Below are 25,854 nucleotides of genomic sequence, written 5' to 3'. Positions count from 1 at the left end.
GCAACAGAATCGCTAGAAGACTTGTACAGATACAGACTGCCTTACCTCCAGAGTTTCTGATTTAGGAGGTCTGGGATGGGTCCTGAGAATTGGCATTTCTGACACGCTCCTAGGGGCTGGAGTTAAGATACAACTCTTGAGGGGGTGCCTGTATGGCTCAGTGGATTAAGCCGCTGCCTTCAGCTCAGGTCATGATCTCAGGGTCCTGGGATTGAGCCCCGCATTGGGCTCTCTGCTCTGGGAGCCTGCTTCCTCCTCTCTCTCTGCCTGCCTCTCTGCCTACTTGTGATCTCTGTCTGTCAAATAAATAAAATAAAAAATCTTAAAAAAAAAAAAGATACAACTTTTGAGAACTACTACCTGAAATATAAAGCAAATTTGTTTATTTAAAACTAGACTTCAGAGTTATGTGTCCCATTGACTCTGGACCCCAGTGATAACGTTTGAGATGTTAACATTAACAGATTTTCCTAGCATATGTTCTTTGGTTCTACTATTTCTCTACTGAAAAATATTTTGGATAAGGAACATAGAGATTCGTGATTATTTGAATGAGCTCTTCTGTAAATATTTAGGAGAGTAAACTTTATGGATGTCACAGATATTAGAAACAAACATTGAAGCTAAATTTAGGATTTGGAGGGAAGTTCTTGTAGAAGAAAAAAAAGCTGCAATAAACCCTTGTTTCTAGATGTACCCAGAAGTTTTCAGTATCCATGATTGTCTGTGTATGGTAGTTCTCAGATTCTTTTTACCAGTATGAAAAAACTGAAGTCTGTGATGTGCTATTACAGATAGTGTGAAAGGTAGGCCTTACCAGAATCCATATTAACTGGGACAAAAATTCTGAAATTTGATATTCAAGTCAGTTAAACAGAGAAAAAAGGTGGGCAACTTTGGCCATGCTATTCATGGCATCCTCCCGCTATACTAGCAGGGAGGTTTCTTCCTGAATTCTAATACTCTGCCTTCAGACAAGAGTATGGGCTCCTGATTTCTGTTGCTCCCCATGGAAACAGCTGGAGAAGCAAAACTATGTGTGTAAAACTGCTTCTCCCACAGGCTGCCTGTTCATGGCAGCAGCAACGTGCCTTCTGTGGGGGACTGCAATTTCTGCATGGGTCCATAAAGACAGGACGATTTCAAAGACGCCAGATTATAGAACAAGATTCTGTTGTTTAAATAAAAACAAACAAACAAACAAAAAACGGTTGGGGTGCTGATACAGAAACAAAAGAAAATGCTAATAGGTAGGTAATGCTTTCCCTCTAGTGACCGGCTTATATTACCTACTCTCTTCTCTCAAGGAAACATCATCTCATTTAATCCTCATTTGTAAAATATGATTAGCCCCACTTCACATCTGAGGGACCTTAAGAAAAATTAGATGATTTGATCAAGGTTGTAATTAGTAAGTGGTAAACTCCAACTCAACTCCTGACTGAAAAGCCAGTATTCTTTCAACCCTATCCTGGCTACCCATTTCTAATTTTTGTTTTATTCTAGATTGAGCTAGAATGTTCATTTATATATTAATATATTTCATAAATGTAGCATCTAGTATGAAAAAATACTTATCTGGAACTTTTCTATGAATTCCAAAGTGTAGTTTAATTGTCTTGCATACTTATCTTACACAGTGATGAAACAGCTCACCCCTCAGTAACAGCGAACTTCATAATGGAATCCCATGATTACAATCATATCACAAAAGTAGCTTGTTCCTAGGAATAAGGTTTTGATTAACTAACACTTGTTCCATAAAGAACCTTTCAATGTTTTTCCCTAAGAGCCATTAATTTAAATATTTTTAATTGGAAAATATAGGCATACCTCCTTTTATTATGCTTCACTTTGTTGCACACTTCACAAACACTACATTTTTTTAAAAAAATTGCTTTATAATTTGAAGTTTTGTTGCAACCCTGCATTGAACAAGTTCGTGTCATTTCTCCAACAGTATTTGCTCACTTCATTTCTGTGTCACATTTTAATGATTCTTGTTAATAACAGATTTTAACCTTTTTCATTTTATTTGGTGATCTTTAATCAGTGATTTTTTTTTAATCAAAGTATAGCTGGCACACAATGTTATACCAATTGCAGGTGTACAACATAGTGATTCAACAAGTCAATATATTCTGCTGTGCTCCCAGCAAGTGTAGCTACCATCTGGAACCATACAAAAATATCTAATCTGTGATCTTAGATGTTACTATTATAATTGTTTTGGGACGCAAACTGCTCCCATGTAAGATAACAAACTTACAAACTTAATCAGTAACTGTTGTGTGTTCTGACTGTGGAGCAGTCAAAGATTGGTCATTCCCTTTGTCCCTCCCCTTGGGCATTCTTATTCCTTAAGACACAACAATATTGAAATTAGGCCAATTAATAATCCTACAATAGTCTCTAAGTGTTCAAGTGAAAGGAAACATGTCTCTCACTTTGAATCAAAAGCTAGAAATGATTATGCTTAGTGAGAAAGGCATGTTGGATACTGACATAGAGCAAAAGCTAGGCTTCTTGTGCCAAAGAGCCAAGCTGTGAATGAGAAGGAAAGTTCTTGAAGGAAATTAAAAATTCGACTGCATTGAACACATGAATGGTAAAAAAGTGAAACAGTCTTACTGCTGATATTGGGAAGTTTTAGTGGTCTGGAAAGATCAAACCAGCCATTACATTCCCTTCAGCCAATGCCTAATCCAAAGCAAGGCCCTAACTCTCTTCAGTTCTGTGAAGGCTGAGAGAGGTGTTAAAGCTGCAGAAGAAAAGTCTGAAGCTAGCAAATAATGGTTCGTGACGTCTAAGGACAGAAGCCATCTAACATAAAAATGCAAGGTGAAGCAGCAAGTGCTGATGTAGAAGCTACAGTAAGTTATCCAAAAGATCTAGCTAAGATCATTAGTGGAAGCTACAGTAAACAGATTTTCAATGCAAATGAACCCGTTATACTGGAGAACGCCATCTAGAACATTCATAGCTATTAAAGTGTCTGTTCTCAAAGCTTCAAAAGACAGGCCAACACTCTATTAGGAGCCAATGAAACTGGTGACTTGGGGTTGAAGCCAATGCTCATTTACCATTCTGAAAATCCTAGAGTCCTTAAGAATGTGCTAAATCTACTCTGCCTGTGCTCTATAAGTGGAACAATAAAGCCTGGATGATGGCACGTCTGCTTACAACATCATTTACTAAATATTTTAAGCCCACTGTTGAGACCTAGTACTCAGAAAAAAGATTCCTTTCAAATCATTACTGCTCGACAACATATCAGGTCACACAGGAACTCTGCTGATGTGCAGTGAGATTCATGCTGTTTTCATGCCTAACACAGCATCGATTTTGTAGCCATGGATCAAGGAGTCATTTTCACACTCAAATCTTATTTAAGAAATACATTTTGTAAGGTTGTAGCTGCCATAGGTCACGATTCCTCTGATGGATCTGGGCAAAGCAAGTTGAATACCTTCTGGAAAAGATTGACCATTCTAGATGCCATTAAAAGCATTTGTGATTCATGGGAGGAATTCCGAGTGTCAGCATGAACAGGAGTTTGGAAGATGCTGATTCCAGCCCCCACGCATGACTTGGAGGTGTTCAAGACTTCAGTGGAGGAAGTAAGTGAAGATGTGGTGGAAATAGGAAGAGAACTAGGAGTGGAGCCTGAAGATGTGACTGCATTACTGCAATCTTGTGATCAAACCTGAATGGTGAGGAGCTGCTGCTTATGGATAAGCAAAGAGTGTTTTCCTGGGATGGAAATTTACTCCTAAAGATTGTGTGAAGACTGTTGAGATGACAACAGAGGATTTAGAAGATCACATAAACTTACTTGATAAAACAGTGGCAGGTTTTGAAAGGACTGCCTCTAATTCTGAGAGAAGCTCTACTATGTGTAAAATGCTGTCAAACAGCATTGCATGCTGCAGAGAAACCATGAAAGGAAGAGTTAATTTGGCAAACTTCATTGTTGTCTTATTTTAAGAAATTGCCACAGTCATCTACCCTCATTCAGTAACCATCATCCTGATCAGTCAGTGTAATTAACATTGAGGCAAGGCCTCTACCAGCAAAAAAAAATTACAACCTGCTGAAAGCTCAGATGATGGTAAGCACTTTTTTAGCAATATTTTTATTATTTTTAAAAATATTTGTTTATTTGACAGGGAGAGCCAGCAGGCAGAGGGAGAGGGAGGAGCAGTCTCCCTGCAGAGCAGCAAGCCTGATGTGGGACTCAGTCCCAGGACCCTGGGATCATGACCTGAGCTGAAGGCAGATGCCTGACTGAACCACCCAGGCACCCCTTAGCAATACTTCTATTAAAGTATGTATGTTGCTTTTAGGCATAATGCCATTGGACATTTAATAGACTATAGTGTAAACCTAGGGTTTATATGCACTGGAAAACTAAAAAAAAAAATTGACTTGCTTCATTATGGTGGTCTAGAACGAAACCCACAATAACTAAATGGATTTTTTATGTCTAAAATTTCTTCATCAGGGAAAAATGCCTCCCCTATCCATAGAAGTTGTGATCATTCCATGAAGAGGGATAGTAGTTTCTTCCTTCTACACCATGCCACCAGCCCTGTAGGTGGGCATATAACATAAACTAGCCAACCAGACTTTTGCCAGAGCTACAGAGATTTTCTTTTTGAAGCAAGTGCCCAGTTAAAAGGAGCCAAGCTAAAAGGTGGGCAGAGTAAACACTATTATTTGAACCTCCAGATCAAACCACACTTTACTGAGCTTTCCATATTCAAGCCAAAATAATTTAAACATTTTGTTTAAGCTGGTTTGATTTGGGTTTCTGTCACTTACCACTAGTGCAAAATTATTTTCTGAAATATCTTATTTCTTTGGACTTCTTAAATTGACACTACTGAATGTAGTCTATCACCTGTATCCATCACTTTCATTATTACAGTCTATTAGCCCTAACTGTAAAATGGGAGTAACAGTATCTACTTGAGAAAAAATTTTATGGGGAGCACATGCATAAAAACGCCAACTGCCATGCCTGGCATTCAACAAGTAACACTTCTCTTCCCTGTTTCTCCATTACCTTTCCAAAACATCAACAGCAATAACCTGAGCCTTTACATTTCTGTTCTTCACATATAAACTCATTTAACATATGCAGTCACCATGAGGTAGGTCCTATTATTAGCCCCATCTTATAGAGGGGGGAAAGAAGATACAGAGAAGTTTTGTAGCTTACCCAAGGATACACACATTGTGGGAGAACTGAGGAACAAATTTTCACATTATGCAATCATAAAGGCCTGTGTTTTCTGTATTTCATTTTTGCTGTGAAGCTTACTGCACAGTTAATGCTGAATAAAGCAAGGAGAGTTCTAAGTGCAGACCTAGGGGGCACAATATATTTAGCATAGATATTTTATGGTAACTTGGAGAGTTTTTTTGCTTGTTATCTTGTGCAAAGTGTAGTGTCAATATATGTACATACCTATGCTCTATTTTTCAATTATACTCTAAAATAACGTCAATCAGCTATGAGAACAGCTAATGTTTACTGAACACTTATAATGTGCCAAGCACCCTGCCAAGCATTAAGTATTTCATTCATCCTTCATAACTACCTTGAAAGTATTAAACAAGAGCAGTAACAGCTGAGCAAACCTGAGGACAGTGAGAGAACTGGTGGGAGGGCAGGGATGGAGCTATTTGTGGTCTGGCCTCCTGCACTCTGCATTCACTCTGAGGGCAAGCGCAGGGCCTATCTTACTCTCCTGGCACCTACTACATGCAGGGCACCCAGTTAGTGAATGACTATATGCTCCTTACTAAAAAGAGAGCACTTTCAAATGATATAAAAGGCGACTTTAATCTGAAGGGGGCACTTATCATGTAGAAAGGAGAAAGCTTTAAAGGCAGATCTTTTCTTGATAATTTATAGTTCCTTTTTTAATCCTAAAAACCCCACATTGTCACTGTAACACACATTTCCCTTCCCCTTTTCACCAGGCAGATCTGCATGCTGTATCCAACACCCAACCAGGGTTACCAAAAGGTATACAGTGTGTCTGATAGGAGATGGAGAGGAGGATCAGAAAAATAGCGAATCAGCCATGAAGTAAGTTTATTTTATGAGTCAATTTAATCCTCCTTACCCCCACCCTTTTATATTATGAGAATATATGCCATTAGGATAGCTATTAAGGGTGAAAGGATTAATTAAAACTATAATTATCTGATAAGACTAGCATACTGTCTAACCTGATTTAGGGCAAATTCACCTACTTCAATTAAAAATACTGGACAGGAAAAAAAAAGAATAATAAAAATTAACTACGCAGGTCCTCTTTCTATCATTCTACCATGAATTTCCTAAATGACCTAAGGTATCACTCAAAGAGCCATAGTGTGTTTTTAGTTTTTATTAGTTAAGAGTTCTGAGTACAAATAACAAATTTAACTTGACATTTACAAAAGAAAAAAAAAAAAGATTTACTCTCTGAGGTTTCTTCATAAAGAAAAACCTGTTCTGTACATTTTAATAACAATTTTAAGTTGAATTTTAATGATTCTGTCTTATTTTATCTGGTGAAAGAGACTAGAAAAATTATGTAGGAAAAAAACCAAGAGACTAATTAAATGACCTAAATATAAAACTTTTACTAAAAGGCTTTTTAAAAGCCACTTAAAGCAATCTAAAAATTAGAATACTTTTGGCAGAAAAATTAGCAGCTATGAACAAAATTAACATTACATAATATTTTATCAAGAACTGAATTACAATATTGTGGTTTACATATATTAGAATGATTTGCAACATACTAAAAGCTTATTTATATCAGACATACAAATCTCTTTGCTAAAACAATTTTTAATGTACTTTAGCACTTTTGGGAGATTCAGTTCCCAATAAATGATAGTAACACAATTTAGAAGATGACAGATAGCATATCTTTTCATTAGAGACCTATCCAGGTAATTCTTGCCAAATAGTTATGAAATTATATTCAATAATAAGCATTCATAAGAACTCAAAACAGTAACTTAGTCCCCTCATCAGTATATATCTTGGCATCAGAAATCATACTAAATTCTAGGGTAGGGGGCAGGAACTAACTTTAGAGTAAGTGTCAACCTACATTTTTTTTATGCTTTCCCTGACACAGTTTCCACCACTCTTCATTTTAAGAGTGTTTCTCCTCAGTTGATGGTATATTACCACTTCTTAAGGATCAATCATACCCAACATAATCCAAGGTCATCAACTCCTTTGTAGCTGAAGTAAGCTATGAACAGCAGAAGACCAACGCATGCATTTCAACATAAAAATATCCACCCTACTCAGCAAGGCAGAAGCCCCATCTCTAAAACATTTTTAACCAAAGGTTGCTTTAAAATCAGTTCTAAAAGTCCAATAGTATTACAATATCATTATCATTGGTTTTTGACAGTAAGTTCAAACCTTAAAAATATATATTAAAATTTCCAAGTTGGATTACTCTGGAAACATAATTGAGTTGAAAAAATCTTTCTATATTAGGATGAAATTTAATTTCCTGTATTTGGGTATGAAATCTCATACCCAGTCACTGAGATATAGTGTAAGAGGAGGAGAAAAAGAAGTACTGATTATACTGTACCCAAGCTTCTAGGAGCCATGAAAAGGGAATTATCCATGCAAATTGACAAATGTCTTTTGAATTCAACCTGTGTTAGCACAGTTCTCTTAAGTGGGAAATCCCTATGTTGTTGTCACTGCTTCCACTTAAGTGTAGCTCAACTATGCTATGTAAGGGACCCCTTTCCTGTCCACAGAGCACAGGGCTTCACCATCTGGGAGCTACACTTGCCAACCCAGAGTCTCCCACTTTTAATTTCCACTCGACAAGACTATATTTAGCTCAGTGAGGACATGACCAAAAATAAGTAAATAAATAAAAATAGGGATTAAAAATAGGAAATATGAACTCCAATGTAGTAAAACTTCCTATAAAGCTGATTAAGAGGTAAAACCTATTTGTAAATAAAAAAGCCAAAACCAAGTAAGATATATCTCTCTTTTTGGTTTCATTCAAGAGTCTCCTTCATTCTTTGCAGACTAGCTAGGTGGTGTGATATGATCTACTTCTTTTCATTTACACTGTATTTGTCTATTACAAATCATTCCTTAATAAGGACTTTTTAATATTAAAAATTCTAAAGGTTTGTAATAAATATTGTATTAAAATATTTTAATATTTACAATTGAAAACTGTATACTGCAGTCAGTCATCTCAGGGCTACCTCTTCAATTTCATCTTCTACAGATTCCACTGCTTTTACTGCTGGTTTACTGTTTGCATGTTTTAATCGGTGTCTATTTGGATTAAAACCTCTTCCTTCACTGAGGAAAAAGTCGTCATCTTCATCATATTCTCTATCCCTGCTGCTCTTATCCCCTGGAAGAAAATTTAGAGGATCAAAGTCTCCTTTGCTGACAGCCAGAGAATTTGGGTCACTGCTTTTAGAGGAGATGGTGCTGCTGCCACTGGCACCAAATAGCTGTTCCATCAGATTAGCTTTTTTCTCTCTTCTTGTAATTAAATCTACACTGTCTTTACCAAGTTTCTCTATACCGTTTCTTTGGACATCCAAAAGGCCACTCTTTTGGCTAAATGGATTTGACTTCCCCGATGTTTTTGCAAACGAAGGCACATAGCTGCCAAATGCAAGCTCATTTGGGGAGACTGGGCTTCTGTTATTTCCTGGATTCTGACCATCTCCTTTTGTAGTGAAAACGCTGATGTCTTGCAGATGATGCCCATTAAATACTCTCTCTGAGGATTCTGAGAACATGTATGTTTTGGGGCTTCTCTCTGGGGAGTGCAGTTTTGATTCTGAATCAGGCAGCAATGGCAGAGGAGGACATTTTATATTCTGAGAATCTTGGAGTTCTCTATTGATTTCATTCAGTTTAGCAAGTAGCATTTCTCTCTTCAGCCTTTCTTCTTCCTCTTCCTCTAATTTATTTATAGTTTGAATTTGATACATTTCCATTTGGTATCTTCCAGTTTCCAATGCAGGCTTTTCTTCTCTCTCTAACAAAGATATTTTGTCTTTTTGCTTTTTAACAAGTTCTTCTCTTTCCCACTCTGTAAAATCAAATTTTAAAAAAAATGGGATTTTACAGCAGTTAATATTTTTAAGTAGGAAAACTCAATTGTCATCTTCCATAAAACAGTCCAATTTAGTTATCAGTACAGTGAGAATGAACACCATAAATTTCATTGCTACACTTGATATTCTGGAATTCAGAAAGAATGTACTTAATGTGTATTGCATTTAAAATTCACATTTATGGAAGAAATTTTGTTCTTCAGTGTAGAGGTAAGGAAGAAGGTTCTCTATTTTTTATACTTAATATAGTGCTATACACTGAATGAAAGGTGATGGATAGATGGGAGTTTATTTTAAACTTAAATTGAACCTCTGCACGTCATACCCTGAAAAAGATACAATATCCCTTATTTGGTATTCTGACTGAAGATAAATTAAATTGAATCTAATTAGGAGAACACTTCAGATAAACCCCAAATGAACATTCTATTTTTAAAAAATAGGTCTCTATTCATCAAAAATGTTGACCTCACAAAATATCTAGAGAAGACTAAAGAGACAGGAGAACTAAATGCAATTCATCATCATATTCTGGTGAGAAGAAAATGCTATAAAGGACAATACTATGTCAACTAATAAAACTACTATGGACAGCAGATTAGAGAAATGTATCAAAGTTAAATTTTCTGAAGTTGAAAACTATACTGGAATGATTTAAGAAAATGTCCTTATTTTGGAAACATGCAAGTATTTTAAGGTATGGGTGTGAGAAATACCACTTACTCTGAGTAACTTTAGTAAATGGCATACATTCTCACTGATGTTTGAGGTCATTAATTCATACAAACTCCAGGGGGAAAAATAGAGATGAAAAGAAGGGGCTAGTCTTCTTAAACCCAACTGACCATAATACCTTTCTATTCTACGTTTTAATACTGTGAAAGCATCTCCCTTTGTGCCTTAGCCAATAGTAATATAGATAAATCTTCTATTTCAACTGTTTTAAGTACACACACACAAATATACATTCACTAATTTAAGCAACAATTAAGTCATAATTTAAAGGGAAAAAAAGGATTTCTCTGCAAGAAGCTTCTATAAAACTAATGAAATATGTTTTAAGCAGAAGATTAGAGTCAGGGATCCCTCTTGCCCATACTTTTAAGACTTTATATCCAGATGGAAATGAATTTATTCCTGAACTTCATTTTCAGTATCTGAAACTATGTGAGTTGGTTCACTAAACTTTCATACCAAAATGAAAGAATACATACAGGAATATATTCAGGACCTCACAATTCACTGATTTTAATGTTTGGGCTACAGATTGGAGTCTCAAGGTCAAGCCAATAGAGTGCATTGTCTTTCAGTTATCTCTTCATCAAGCTTTAGTTAACAAACACACAAAAATTTCTTCTTTTATCTGAATTCCACTTCATCTGAATTTTCTGAAGGTAACTTGTCCTTATTCCCTAACTCCAAACAGCAACAGTTACATTTTTCTTTTCTTAGTAACTTTATTCAAATGTTTGTGATTCCTAACAGACCATGTCCTACCACTGTATCTACCTTTTTTTATTCTGTATAACCAATTTACTGTTCCGCTGGAAAGTATCAGGGGATGCTAACCCTTTCTTTGCCAAAGGATGCTGACTCATTACTTGATGAAACAAATTTTCTTACCATCCTCCAGCTTTTCAAATTCCTGATTTACAACACGGAGTCCTTGATCTTTAACAAATTTTTCTTCTGTTTTTACAGTTGGGGTTAGAATCCTTGCTTCTTCACGTTCACCTCTCTCTTGCAGTTCCAGGTCCTATTACATATTTTTTTAAAAAAATGCAAGTTCACATGTCAAAAGGGGAAAAAGCTATTTAAATATCAGAGTCATCTTGCATTAAATATGACACCAAATAAGTTGGAAATTAAAGCCAATTTTAATTTAATAAAGGAGTAAGTCACAAGTTACCACCCTTTGCAAGATGCTTTAGAAGCACACAAGATTATTTTAAAAAAAAATTTTTTAAGTATAACATATATCATAACCAGTATCATGGAATTAAAGCCAATAACCCACAAAAAATTCTGAAGAGACATGTCTCAGAAGTATCCTTGCTTTGTATGTTTCACAACAAAATCTGATTAATTCAGTTAACCAGGAAAGGTTATTAGCCAATTATGGAGGCCATGTTGGAAGGTGTGCTGAATTATAATACAGGCAATAACAACTGCATTGAATCTTTTGAGTTTATACTTAAGACTGTGTCCAAAGCCTCCAGTAAATTTTATAATATTTAAATCAAATAAAAATATAAACTTAAAATTACTTGTTTTTTATGGTCCCTTTCATACGTGGGTGTAATTTTTCTGAGTAAAAGTCAAATACCTATTATTAGTACAGCAGAGTGTTGTCCCCTAGTATCAATTTTCCTCTTCTTCCTCTTAGTTAGGAATCCCTTGAGTTTTAGCAGGGTATAAGGCGGCTCAACTGGAGACTACATCTGCTAGTCTCGCTTGCAGTTAAACAGGACCAAAGGGATTTGAGTCAAAGTATATATGCAACTTCTAATCACATTTATAAAAATAAAAGCTGCTTGCCCTCCACTTCTGTGTTTCTCCTTCTCACAAAGGTGGTGAGCCAATTCCAACCATACAGAGGAAGACTACACTCTTTCAGATGTAAGAACAATAAGAGGATGACTGCCAAGGAACAAAGCTATCTACCTATAATGGACTACCCACTGACCTTCACTCTATTTGAAAAGAAAGAAAACTTATATATTTCTTGAGCCACTGTATTCTGGATCTCTTTCCAATAGCAAATTAGCTTGCTCTTGAACAATGCTCCCTTTTGCTAAGACCCTTCAGACTGGCAGGATCAGTCTGAAGAGCTTTAAAAACTTTGTGATTAGTTACTACCACAAGCTGACGGGTAAACCATCCCTGTTTTATAGATTAGGAAATTGAAGCTCCAGAAAGTCACACAACTAAAATGTTAGCACTGCCTTTTTAATTAAATTCTGGTTCTAACTCCAAGGCTCTTTTGCTCTTTTCACTGTATAAGGTTGCTGCTCCTCATGCTGAATCTTACAAAGACCATTTTTTAAGTCCTTTTAAAGTTAAGAATGACTTTGCTATTCCACACTTTACCCTTTTCAAAGAGACAACATGATTTAGTTTCAATGATAGTGAAAATATAAGAAGAAAGACACTCAGCAGGTACAGCTACCCAGGAACCAAATCTGCCCATCCTTTCTGTTTTATACTACAAGAAAAAAATCTCAGGGTCACTGGGAAAACTCTACGGCACAAAAACCCAGGAATAATATGAAATATGCTGGATCCCCAGTATATTGTTTTCTTTGGAATTTAAAATATAGAACCCTCTTAGAGAAAAGAACATCTGGTGTTGTGTTTATGTCCTTTTAAATGAAGGCCCAAACACAGACGCCCGTGAATTTCACTCTAATTTGAATGATCGAAAGTCAGAGTCCACTGCAATACTTTGATCAACATTCAGCTAATCTGTAAAAATTCTCACATAATAGGAGGACCAACAATATGTAAGACAAATCTTAAAAAAATTATTTGAAAACTAGTAAAATTTGCTATTATGTATAAAAGCAAAGAGGGTTTTTAGAGACTATCTGGGTACATAAAAGGTAAGAAACCTCTATCTTTGGGACACCTGGGTGGCTTCAGTCAGTTAAGCACCTGATTCTTGATTTTAGCATAGGTCATGATCTGAGGACCGTGAGATCGAGCCCTGCTTCCAGCTCTGCACTGAGCATGGGGCCTGCTTAAGATTCTCTCTCTCTCCCACCACTCTCTCTTAAAAAAAAAAGGAAAGAGGGGCGCCTGGGTGGCTCAGTGGATTAAGCCGCTGCCTTCAGCTCAGGTCATGATCTCAGGGTCCTGGGATCGAGCCCCGCGTTGGGCTCTCTGCTCAGCGGGGAGCCTGCTTCCCCCTCTCTCTCTCTCTGCCTGCCTCTCTGCCTACTTGTGATCTCTCCCTCTGTCAAATAAATAAATAAAATCTTTAAAAAAAATAAAAAAATAAAAAAAGGAAAGAAAAAGAAAAACTTCTATCTCCAACCCAGAAGGTATAACTAACTTTCTTGATGTATCTGGAAGATGCAAAGAAAACTAAGAATCAATCCAAAGGAATTTAATAAAATACTCTCTTTAGAAGGCTACTTGCATATTTACACAGATACAGTACTAGCTTCATTGCTAACTTTTAAAATGTTTGATATTGTGTTTTTAGGAATAACTTCAAACCTAGAGTTTAGTACCTAATCATATTGCTAAACTCACCAAAGTAAGACGTTCAGGTTCTTCCCATTTGTTTTCATAACGCATAACTGTTTGTGGTGTCACAGGAAATTCTTCCAGCTTGAAGTCTTCACTGGTTTGTACTCCTTTTGTACACTGTTCTGTAAAATCACTCTGGCATGCAGCTACCATGAAAAGTACGGAAGAATTTTTCTAATCATACTGAACAGTGCTAAGATATGTGGAATTTAACTGGTATATGTTCACCATCTACATGAGATAATGCACGTTTTGCTCAGCTCTATGACTACTCACTATTACCATTTTTATTTTAGGATTTACTGCCAATTATGTAATTTGAGGACAATTTAGACAGGTAAACCCTATTAAGCTTTCACAAAGTTTGTTTTTAACTTTCTGCAATTTATAAGATGAAAACTTATACTTTTGTTTAAAAAAAAGTAAAGACATGCATAATAATGCCAAAGTACTTATGGGTGAAATGAAATGACAGCTGGGATTAACTTTAAAATACTCTTTTTTTTTTTTTTTTTTTTTTTTTTTTTAAGATTTATTTATTTGACAGATAGAGATTACAAGTAGGCAGAGAGGCAGGCAGAGAGAGAGAGAGGAGGAAGCAGGCTCCCAGCCAAGCAGAGAGCCCGATGCGGGCCTCGATCCCAGGACACTGGGATCATGACCTGAGCTGAAGGCAGAGGCTTTAACCCGCTGAGCCACCCAGGTGCCCCTAACTTTAAAATACTCTTTAAAAAAAAATATTCTAGAAGTAGAAAAAAATAGATGCAATAAGATTAGTAAAATATGTAACTGTTAAAGCTAAGTGATGCATAAATAAAGGTTCATTAAAATAAAATCAAGCACCAGTCTGGAGTATTCTTACTTATCTTCAAAGTTTCAAAAATAAATTATAAGAAAAAATTTAAACCTTAGGAAAAACTGAGAAAGAGGATTTCTGAAAATTAACTATAAGGAAATTTAAATTTACTTCAATGAAGTTCTTTCCCCTTCCTTCTACTTTAGAATTATTTGATTTTATTATTAGTGACAGCTACAATGTTTATCAATAATAATAACTATTATACCATTTTTTCGTGATCTAAGTTCTTTTTCTTTCTTTGGAGAAGACTTTGGCAGACGATTAGAATATATGTTTTTTATATCCAGTTCTCTCTCCTTTTCCTGAAAAACAAACAAACAAAAAACAATACAATTAAGGATGCAGAGTAGCACTTTACAATAAAACAAAAATTCTCACCTTGTCAACTGGTATTTTCCTTACCAAATTAGAATATATATACCAGTTCAGTTTCCCTTCTTAACTACTGAACTACAGAAAGGAATATCTCTAGAACATCTAGGTTAGGGCAATGATTCTCCCTAAAAAGTGTAATATGTACTGACAGTCAAAAAAATTAGAGTAAATAAGGCAAAATTCATTTTCTACCCATTCCTACCTAATAGAGCTAGCTGTATCTTCAACTGTCTTCCAACTTGGCAACAGAAGCCAAAATAATTTCATTGGTATCTTTCAAACATGGCTTTTGAGTTACTGACACATTAAAAATTAGACTTTTTAAAAAAACAGTGTTCTTTATCATTTTGAGGCAATGATTCTTTCGGAGAATTTGATTAACAAAATGAAAATTCTATGTAAGATAATGCATGAGCATTTAATTTTGCACAAAATTTCCTCCCATCAATGACCTCTGAATAGAATTAAGAATACTTTCAACAAAATTAAATAATGTGAATGCTTCCTCTCAACACTGACAATGAGGGCATTATTTGAAACAACTTTTAAAATAATCCTAGGGTTATCTGAGGAAGAACACTGGATTATTCAAATACACAACAGAGAAAAACACTAGTTCCCATAATTCCTTCCAAAATGCCATAACTTATTTCAGTTATATCAATTCTATTAGGATTCAATATTTCACTTTTGGATTCAATATTTCACTCTTGTCATAGTGATTATATTACCAAAACTTTTCTTTAAAAGTACCAAAGGGAATAGAATTTTGTAAATTACATTGTTCCAACTTATAAATATGAATAAGTGTTTTAAAATGCTGAGTGTTCAATACAGTTCACATATCTATTACCCATTAAATAAATAAACACATACTTTTAATTTGTGATACAGTTGTTGCAGCTCCTTCTGAAGGGCTTTATTTTCATCATGAGCCTCATATGCCCTTTTCCTTTCAGCAAGCAACTGTCGTTGGAAACTGTTAGTACTCAGCTCAAGGTTTTTGGATAGTTCCTATGATGTGTATAGAAACATATAAAAATAATACTTGAAAATAACCGAAGAGTAAAACACTGCACTTAGCATCGAAATAATGTTTTCAGTAGTATTACAAGACCTACAAATCAGGCTGAGCTTTGTGTTCATGAACATAAACTGGAAAACAGATTTACCAACAATTTAGTAAGGTACTTAGCCTATTATTCCTTATTTTCTGTTTCACAATGATTTGTAAATTCTTTTTTAAATCTTTTTTTTTTTTAAGATTTTATTTATTTATTTGGCAGAGAGAGATCACAAGTTGGCAGAGAGGCAGGCAGAGAGAGAGAGAGAGAGAGAGGGAAGCAGGCTCCCTGCTGAGCAGAGAGCCCGATGCGGGACTCGATCCCAGGACCCTGAGATCATGACCTGAGCTGAAGGCAGCGGCTTAACCCACCGAGCCACCCAGGCACCCTGATTTGTAAATTCTTAAGCATTTGCCTGAAGCATATATGAACAGTTACTTAGGTTGGTTGCAAATTCAGCCAAAGGATGTGATGAGAAACACTGGCTTTTGGGAGTCACAATTCAGGCAAATATATACCAAGACAGCTGCATAAAATGACACAGTACTATCCAAGGTGCAGAGATTACTTTGTAAAACATTTCTAGATGAAAGTAACAGTCATGTCCACAGTATTCAAATGTTTTTCATAAAGTTTGTGGAAAAACTTAGGTTAAAATGTTTTCTTTTAGGTGCATCAACATCATGGTAGCATGAGTCATTCTTTTCCCCCCACCTTTCAATTTACAACTAATCAGAGCCATAAAACATCCATAACTAAACAAAAGCACTTCTGCACAGCACACCAAGACACCTGAGAGAACCACCCATCTCTGCACCTGAAAGTGGGTGGACTGGACATCAGCAGAGGCTGTGGAGCCAGGGGTGGTGGTATAGGTGGCAGAGGTAGTGGCAGGCCCATCCAACCTTTCTGGCAGAAGAGGTGGGGGGTAAAGGTCTTAAGCGGGGACCTGCCCGGCCACATGTGTGGCAGTTGGAGGGCCTCACTCTCTCTGAGGAGAGACCACAGTGACTAAGGGGAGGAAAAGGAAAGAGGAGGAGCTAAAGAGAACTGAAGGAATACCATTTCCCACTGTATGCCCGGGGTCTGACAAGAGATCATCGATGAATCTCTAGGAAATATCCCCCAACTCAAGGATTCCCTAGTGGGAAATGGGCACAGCCAAAGCAGTAAGTTGTAAGCACACACCTCCCTCCACTCTGTCACCACACTTTTTCTTTCCAGCCCACCAGCTTTTTTTTAATTGTATAATTTTTTTTTCTCATCTGCATTTCATTTGAAGGTCCCTGATTGTCTCAGGACTGTTATATATATAGACCCTTCTGGCCCTAGGGGATGCCTTAAGGTCTTTAAATATCTCAAACAACAATTGGAAACTTGAGCACTAATTAGATATTTGAAAATACTAAAAAGTTGTTATTTCTTAGATGTTATTCTTGGTATCAGTTAATGGTATTTTGTTTTTAAAGTCTTTCTATTTTAGAGAGATAAAAGTGAAATATTTATGAATAATACAATAGGATATTCAAGATCTACTTTGAAATAACACAGAGAGCTGAAGGAGAGTACATATGAAAAAATATTTTCTATAAGGTGGCATTTAAGTTTTAACTTTTTACTATAGTTGACACATAATGCTGTATTAGTTTCCAGTGTACAACATCGCAATTCCACAATTCCAGACCTTATGCTGTGCTCACCACAACTATAACTAACATCCCACCATACAACACTACTACAATACCATTGACTATATTCCCTGTGCTGTGCCTTTTATTCCTGTGACTTATCCATTCCATAACTGGAAGCCTGTATCTCTTATTCCAGTTCATTCATTTTGCCCCTCTCACCACCACTCTCCCCTCTGGCAACCATCAGTTTGATCTGTCTTAATGGATCTTTTCTGCCCTCCCTAGGCCCCATCACCTATTTAACCCTCCCCCCCCCAAACCATCCCCCTCAGCAACCCTCAATTTGTTTTCTATAGTTAAGAGTCTGTTTTATGGTTTGCCCCCTCTTTTTTTCCATGTTCATTTGTAAATGGAACTGTTTTCTTAATTTCACTTTCTGCTACTTTGTTATTACTGTATAGAAACAAACTGACTTCCGCTATTAATTTTGTATTCTGCAACTTCACTGAATTCATTTAATACTTCCAATAATTTTTGGTGGAGTCTTTAGTGTTTCCTACATATGATAACATGTTATCTGCAAACAGTGACAAGTTTAACTTTTTTCTTTCCAATTTGGATGGCTTTTATTTCCTGTCCGATTGTTATGCCTACGTCTTCAAGTACTATGTTATATAAAAGTGGTAAGAACAAGACATCCTTGTCTTGTTGCTAATCTTAAAGCTCTTCCCCCTCTCCCCAGTATGATTAGAGTTAGCTCTAAGTTTGTCACATACGGCCTTTATTATGGTGAGTTATGTTTCCTCTACACCTACTTTGTTGAGAGGTTTTATCATGAATGGATGTTGAATTTTGTCAAATGCTTTTTCTCAGCTATTGAGCAGATTGTATGATTTTTACTATCACTTTATTTATGCTGTGCATCATGCTGACTGATTTTTTTTTCAAGATTTTATTTATTTGACAGAGATCACAAGTAGGCAGAGAGGCAGGCAGAGAGAGGAAGAAGCAGGCTCCCTGCCAAGCAGAGAGCCTGATGCAGGGCTCAATCCCAGGACCCTGGGATCATGACCTGAACTGAAGGCAGAGGCTTTAACCCATTGAGCCACCCAGGCACCCCAAGCTGACTGATTTTTTAAATACTGGACCACCCTGATATCCTGGAATAAATCCCACTCTATCATGGTGAGTAATTTTAAAAATTATATTGAATGAAGTCTGCTAATATTTTTTGGAGAATTTTTTTGTGTCTATGTTCATAAGGGATTTTACTGGCCTATGGTTTTCTTTTTTTGTACTGCCTTGGTCTGGTTTTGGTATCAAGGTAATGTGACTTTGTAGAATGTATCTGAAGCTTTCCTTCCTCTTCTGTTTATTGGAAGTTTGAGGAAAATAGGTATTAACTCTTTAAATGTCTGGTAGAATTCACCTGTGAATTCATCTGGCCCTGGACTTTTGTTTGTTCAGAGTTTTTAATATTATTGATTCAATTTTGTTACTAGTAGTCAGGCTATTCAAATTTTCTATTTCTTCCTGATTCAGTTTTAGAAGATTCTATGTTTCTAGGAATTTATCCATTTCTTCTAGGTTGTCCAATTTGTTGGCATATAATTTTTCATAGTAGCCTCTCATAATATTTTGTGTCTCTGTGGTATCATTTGTTACTTCTCTGTCATTTCTGAATTTATTTACTTAGGTCCTTTATTTCTTGGGAGAGAAAGCTTCCAAATACATCAATGAATCCTCAATAATCCCCAATAAAATATTAGCAAACCTAACAACACATTAAAAGGACGATTCACCACAAACAAGTGAAGTTTATTCCAGTAATGCAAAGGTGGTTCAATATTTGCAAATCAACCAATGTGATACACCACATCAGCAAAACCAAGGATAAAAATCAAATGATCATCTCAATACACAGAAAAAACATTTGACAAAATTCAAAATCCATTTATGATAAAAAAAAAACACCTCTACAAAATGAGTTTAGAGGGAACATACCTCAACATAATAAAGACCATATAAACCCAAAGGTAACATCATACTGAATGGTGAAAAAACTGAGAGCTTTTCCTCTAAGAACAGGAACAACACAAGGAAGTCCACTCTCACCACCTTTATTCAACATAGCACTAGAAGTCCTAGCCATAGGAATCAAACAACGAAATAAAGGTATCTGGACTGGTAAGAAAAATGTAGTAATCAAAACAGTATGGTACCAGAACAGAAGTAGACACATAAATCAATGGAACAGGATAGAGCCTAGAAATAAACCCACACTTACTTGGCCAATTAATCTACAATAAAGGAATCCAGAGTGTAGAATGGGGAAAAGACAGTCTGTCAATAAATAGTGCTGGGAAAAGTGGACCAATTTCTTATACCATACACAAAAATAAAGTCATAATGGATTAAAGATCTAAATATGAGACTTAAAACCATAAAAATCCTATAAGATAGGATAGGTAGTAATCTCTTTCACATTGGTTGTTCCAGCATTTTTCTAGATATCTCTCAGACAAAGGAAACAAAAGCAAAAATGAACTATTGTGACTATACCAAAATAAAAAACTCTTACACAGAGAAGGAAATCAACAAAATGAAAGGGTTACCTAATAAATGGGAGATGATATCTGCAAGTAATATCAAGTAATGTATCTGATGAGGGCTTAATATCAAAGGATATAAAGATATAAAATCCAACACCACAAAAACAATCTGATTAAAATGTACAGAGAACCCGAACATTTTTCCAGAAAATAAACAGATGGTCAAAAAAAAAAGACCCACAAAAAGATCCTCAACATCCTTTACCATAAGGGAAATGCAAATCAAAACCACAATAACATATCATCTTACACCTGTCAGAATGGCTGGAATAAAAAAATCAAGAAATAACAAGTGTTGGCACGGATGTATACTCATATACTACACTGTTGATGGAAATGTAAATTGGTACAAGCACTGTAGAAAACAGTATGCAGGTTCCTCAAAAACTTAAAAACAGAAATACCATTTGATTCAGTAATTCTACTACTTATCCAAAGAAAATGAAAACACTAATTTGAATTAAGTCATTCTTTGAGAATTTTTATAATCTTGATACCAAAACTGGATAAGGACAGCCAGAAAAATAAATCATAAGCCATTTTTTAAAAAGATTTTATTTATTTATTTAACAGAGAGAGATGGAGGAAGCAGGCTCCCTGCCAAGCAGAGAGCCCGATGCAGGGCTCGATCCCAGGACCCTGAGATCATGACCTGAGTCAAAGGCAGAGGCTTTAACCCACTGAGCCACCCAGGCGCCCCAACCCATTCTTATATGTGAATGTTGTTGTAAAAAACCCAAATATTAGCCAAAGAAATAGAGCACTGTATAAAAAACATATCACAACTAAGTACCATTTATACCAAGAAAGCAAAGGATAAGAGTAGCTTAATAATAATGTAAAAATGTAATTTTCTGTGTTAAATGAGAAATCATTTCAATAGAAGAAAAGCAACTGAATATTTAATAAAATTCAATTGTTCAATTAAAATGAAATTCCTAAAAGCTAATAATAGAAAGCAAATTTCTTCACATATAATATACATAATATGTACACACAGAAAACACAGGGTATATACCAAAATGCTAAAATTGGTGGTATCTCAGTGTAAGAATGTTTTTTAGTTATTTTTCTCATTTTTTATAATGCACATGTGCTACTTATTTAAAAATAAAAAGACAATTTCTAAAAATACGACTCAATGAAAATAAAATAGGAAGGAGATATATCTATCAACTTCAGAAAAATAATTACTTCTGAGGAGAGAAAAGCAGAAAAGGAGATATTTTGGAAAAAAGTGTACGAGGAAGCCTTAAAGTAATATCTAAAGTACATGATCTATAGGAAAAGTAGCAAAATAGTAAGTAGATTAAATACTTTTAAATATTCCCTTTTCTGTATGTTCAAAATATTTCATAAGAAAAAATTAAAAGTGCTTTTAGAAATTAAAGATACAGAACTGAAAAAATATAAATAGTGGTTATCTTTTGCTGGAAGGACTGCAGGTATTTCTTTCCCTACTTTACTGTCAATTTCAAAATGTCTTTAAACAAAAATTTAAATATTTAACTAATATTTCACCAAAAGGAAGTATCACAGAACTCTTAACTCTAAAAGAAATAAAGGTTTATATAAATTAGCAACTTCTGTAAGCAAACCCAAATGATAACTAATCTTACCTCCACTTACTGCTTATTAATTAATAAAGCAATATTACATAACATAACAATATTGCATTTGTTTAGAAAAGTCTATAAATGTCAGCTGTTTTCATCTCTGCTAAGTTATTGTAACTCAATCCTTGAGATTTAGACACTTGGGTAAACAAGAACCATAGCCCAACTTATAGTAATAGTTGTTGTTGTTTTTTTTTAACAACAGTGCTAGTAGGTGATCATTTAGTCTCTGTACAAATAGTTCAGGTGGCAGAAAGTTCAGTAATTCAAAGGGTTTGATTTCACTGTCATTAGACAATTCCTATTATTTCAAAGGTCTTCCTTATGAATAAGCAGAAATATCTGTTATCTTTGTACTGCCTTCAGGAACATCCAAGAGCATATCTATTTCTCCTCTTCCAACAAAACAGCTTTTTTTTTTTTATTTTTATTTTTTATTTTATTTTTTTAAGATTTTATTTATTTATTTGACAGACAGAGGTCACAAGTAGGCAGAGAGGCAGGCAGAGAGAGAGAGGAGGAAGCAGGCTCCCTGCCGAGCAGAGAGTCCGATGTAGGGCTCGATTCCAGGACACCGGGATCATGACCTGAGCCGAAGGCAGAGGCTTTAACCCACTGAGCCACCCAGGTGCCCCAAAACAGCTCTTCAAATACTGAAATATATTACATTTTCCCTTAATTTGAATCTTATTCATGGTTCCATGGTTCTTCCACTGTTTCTTATATTCCTATTTTTTTCAACCTCCTGGTTCTGTGCTTGATCTCTACATGTCAGTTTGTTACCTAAATACGGTGCCTGTTTTCAGATGTGATCTGGCTGGTAAAATTAGTTGTTATTAATTCCTAGGGCCTGTGCAGCAGCATAACTGGTTAACTGTTTTTTTCCTTCTGTTAACTTTTTAAGCAGCTATATGACCATAGATTCAACAACTAAAACGCTATGCTTTTTTTTAAAACTTGAATTACTTTCAAATCAGGTCTCCCTGTGTGGTACCCATAAAATAGATGGGAAAAAACTGAGGACTCAACAGTTAACCAGATTAAATTTTATCTTGCTTGTTTTGGGCCAGATTTTGAGCCCAGGGAGATCTTAATCTTGTTATGATGAAATTAGCTGCCCCTCCTATTTCTAAACCTGTCATGAATGCCACTTTCTTTCACTGATCCATCCTTGAAAAAAACATTAATTCTAGCCAGATAGTCAAATGTTACAAATACAAAATGAAATAATACTTGTTCTAAAAGGAGCCCAGTCAAATTCACTGATAAATATGCTGACAAAGGGCCAGGGCCTAAGACGGCACCCCAAAGCACCTACCTAGAAATGTAGCTATTTATTTATTTGAACCCTCTGGGTTCAGTTGCTGATCTAACTGTAAAGCTTCCTAACATTTTCAACCAGTCATTTCTCCATTAAAACACAAACAAGGGGGCGCCTGGGTGGCTCAGTGGTTTAAAGCCTCTGGCTTCCGCTCAGGTCATGATCCCAGAGTCCTGGGATGGAACCCCACATTGGCCCTCTGCTCCTCAGGGAACCTGCTTCCTCCTCTCTCTCTCTGCCTACCTCTCTGCCTACTTGTGATCTCTGTCTGTCAAATAAATAAATAAAATCTAAAAAAAAAAAAAAAACACACACCACACAAACAAGATTTCCCATATCTACTATATATACTATATCCACCATACATGAAAATATATCTACTAGCATATACTTTAACTATTCTTTGTATAGAGAAAAATTAATAGGTATAGTATACTTTGTTGTACTTGTAATCTTATGAGGAGAAGAGTAAGCATAGTTCTGAGAAATATGTTCCAAAACATTCAAAAATTTGGTAGGGATTGGCATTAAGTTTACTGATTAATACTATCTAATATTTACCTCTGCCTACTTTTGAAAACATTGGTACTTCCTTTTTCTCACTTTTCTTATCTGGCCCTAGTTTTCCTAACTCCCCAGTGTACACTGACAAAGGCTATGAAATCACATTCATAAGGTTCTTCAGTCCTATGGGGGATAATTCATTAGAATGTGGAGACTGAGCTCATTTAAATAAGTTATCTATCTCTTATTATTTCTTCATCTGCTTTGAGCAGGACAAGATAGAAACAAGCTTGGAATCTAATAGTTATACTTTCTCTGTGCATTACAAACAGTGGGCTTTGGTCTTATTACTCTAATGAAAACTGCTGTTTTGTTTTAAAGTGTTTACAAGCCTTTGCTCACTCTCGAGTGTTTGTCTTCAAACTTATAACTAGATTTTACTCCACAGTATTTAGCACAGCTTGTACCAAAAATGAAACAGATTTCATAAGTGGTTCCTGCTCAATAAACTGCATATAAAGAATCAGCATGATACGACAGATTTTGAAAAAAACAATTTCTTTCTTCTCCATTGTGTGAATCATCTTATCCATCTTATCAGATGATACTGATAAAATAGCCAAAGTTAATTTTAATATTTTAATTCATGCTACCATAAAATTATGAAAAACCTCAAATGTATTATTACAAGAAAGAATATCATATTACTCAGCTTTTAGAAATGTGATAAAATTATAAGGATTTTACTAAATGGTAATAGAAAAAAAAGAGCAACAGAATGAGAGACAGCAGACTGCAGTTCTAGTTTCAGATATGTGGTTCTAGTGTCCTGGGTGATTCTATGTGACCTGAGAGAAGAAAGATAACATCTTTCTGTCCTAGCTTCCTCAATTGTTAAATGCTTGAGTTGAACTGGAAAGTTTCCCAAGAAGGTATTTCAGGGCTGCATCAGATTGCTGGGCAACTGAGTTTCTGCAGCCTAACTCACCAGTCACCACATGGTATAGTTCAGCCTTTCTCTGACCGCCTGTGAACAAATGCTAAAATTTGAAAAAAACCAATGGATGAAATTGGTAGTTTTTGAATATTTCTGGAAAACAATAAAATCCTTGAAGTACATTGAGCTCATGAGAAAACCAATGCAAAAGCAATTTCTATCGTCCTTTCAAAGTCTCAAATACTACTATTCTGTGATGTATTTACTTTTAAATAATGTACTTTGAGCGCACTTTATTTTTCAGTTATACAACAGGTGCCTAAAAAGTACCAGGCACTGAGCTAGAACCATCCTGAACTTTTCTCTAACACTGTTTATCACCACCTGCAAGCTTTTACAGACTGAAAACTCGAGATCAGATAATCTAAATGGTATTGAAAATCACAAAGCTAGCCCAGAATTTGAATCTAGGTTGAGTATCTGTATGCATATATACAATTTCGTTTCATTAGGAACTCAACACCTTGGGAAGTAGTATTAGTTGACAGCATAATTAAATATAAACTAAATAATTTTTTATTTGGTCTTAAATTGTGAGCCAATAATTTTTGACAAGTTAGCAAAAGTCATCACTGCTTCCATATTAAAGATGTGTTCATGAAAATGTATGTATTTTATTTTTTATTTTTTTAAAGATTTTATTTATTTATTTATTTATTTATTTACTTGTCAGAGGGAGAGAGAGCAAACGCAGGCAGAGTGGCAGGCAGCAGCAGAGAGAGAAGCAGGCTCCCCGCTAAGCAAGGAGTCTGATGCAGGACTCGGTCCCAGAACCGTGGGATCATGACCTGAGCCGAAGGCAGCAGCTTAACCGACTGAGCCACCCAGGCATCCCAAAAATGCATGTATTTTAAAATCTTCTTGAGTGATATTAATCACAAGGAAACTAAATTTAATCAGTTTTCCTTGTAGTAATAAAGTTAAATTCCTTTAGTTTAAGGAATAATGTCTTTAAAATAAAACGATTTAAGAATATTTTATAAATATTTTATAATATTTAACTTTATAATATTTAAAATAAAAGAATTTAACTTTATTACTATAAAAAAAACTATTATTCAGTAGCATTCTTTAGATTCCTTACATCACCAAATAACCAAAAATGATCTGAAAATGCTTTATTGATTTCCACTTCCAGGAATTTTCCATTAGCTTACATATGCATGCAAAGACTTAACTTCACTGCCATAATGTATATTTATTCTACACCAAAACAAGATCCTAATATATGTGTTAGTAAGGAAAGAGATTCAACATATTATCATATATCTATACAAAGGAATAACAGATCACCTTCAAAAAGAATAAGGCAGACTTTGGAAAACAGTGTGGAGATACCTCAAAAATTAAAAACAGACCTACCTTACGACCCTGCAATTGCACTACTGGATATTTACCCCAAAGATACAGATGTAGTGAAAAGAAGTGCCACCTGTACTCCAATGTTCATAGCTGCAATGGCCACATTCGCCAAACTGTGGAA

General features: G+C 35.4%; 1 protein-coding gene across 1 annotated transcript in view; it reads right to left on the bottom strand.

Moving 5' to 3' along the window:
• Positions 1-6,436: 6,436 nt before the first annotated feature.
• Positions 6,437-25,854, bottom strand: part of LCA5 (lebercilin LCA5) — a 42,565-nt gene continuing 23,147 nt past the window's right edge. Inside the window, exons 3-7 of the mRNA XM_046004100.1 lie at positions 15,503-15,640; positions 14,457-14,553; positions 13,396-13,538; positions 10,762-10,894; positions 6,437-9,113 (exon numbers count right to left, since the gene is read on the bottom strand). Of these exons, the coding sequence (XP_045860056.1) occupies positions 8,251-9,113; positions 10,762-10,894; positions 13,396-13,538; positions 14,457-14,553; positions 15,503-15,640 (1,374 nt within the window). The 3' untranslated portion in view covers positions 6,437-8,250. The remainder of the gene's footprint in view (positions 9,114-10,761; positions 10,895-13,395; positions 13,539-14,456; positions 14,554-15,502; positions 15,641-25,854) is intronic.

The sequence above is a fragment of the Meles meles genome, chromosome 5 (assembly GCF_922984935.1).
Source record: "Meles meles chromosome 5, mMelMel3.1 paternal haplotype, whole genome shotgun sequence".
In the NCBI taxonomy this organism is placed as follows: domain Eukaryota; kingdom Metazoa; phylum Chordata; class Mammalia; order Carnivora; family Mustelidae; genus Meles; species Meles meles.
Note: the sequence above shows the minus strand (reverse complement) of the source record. Positions and strands in the feature narration are given on the sequence as shown.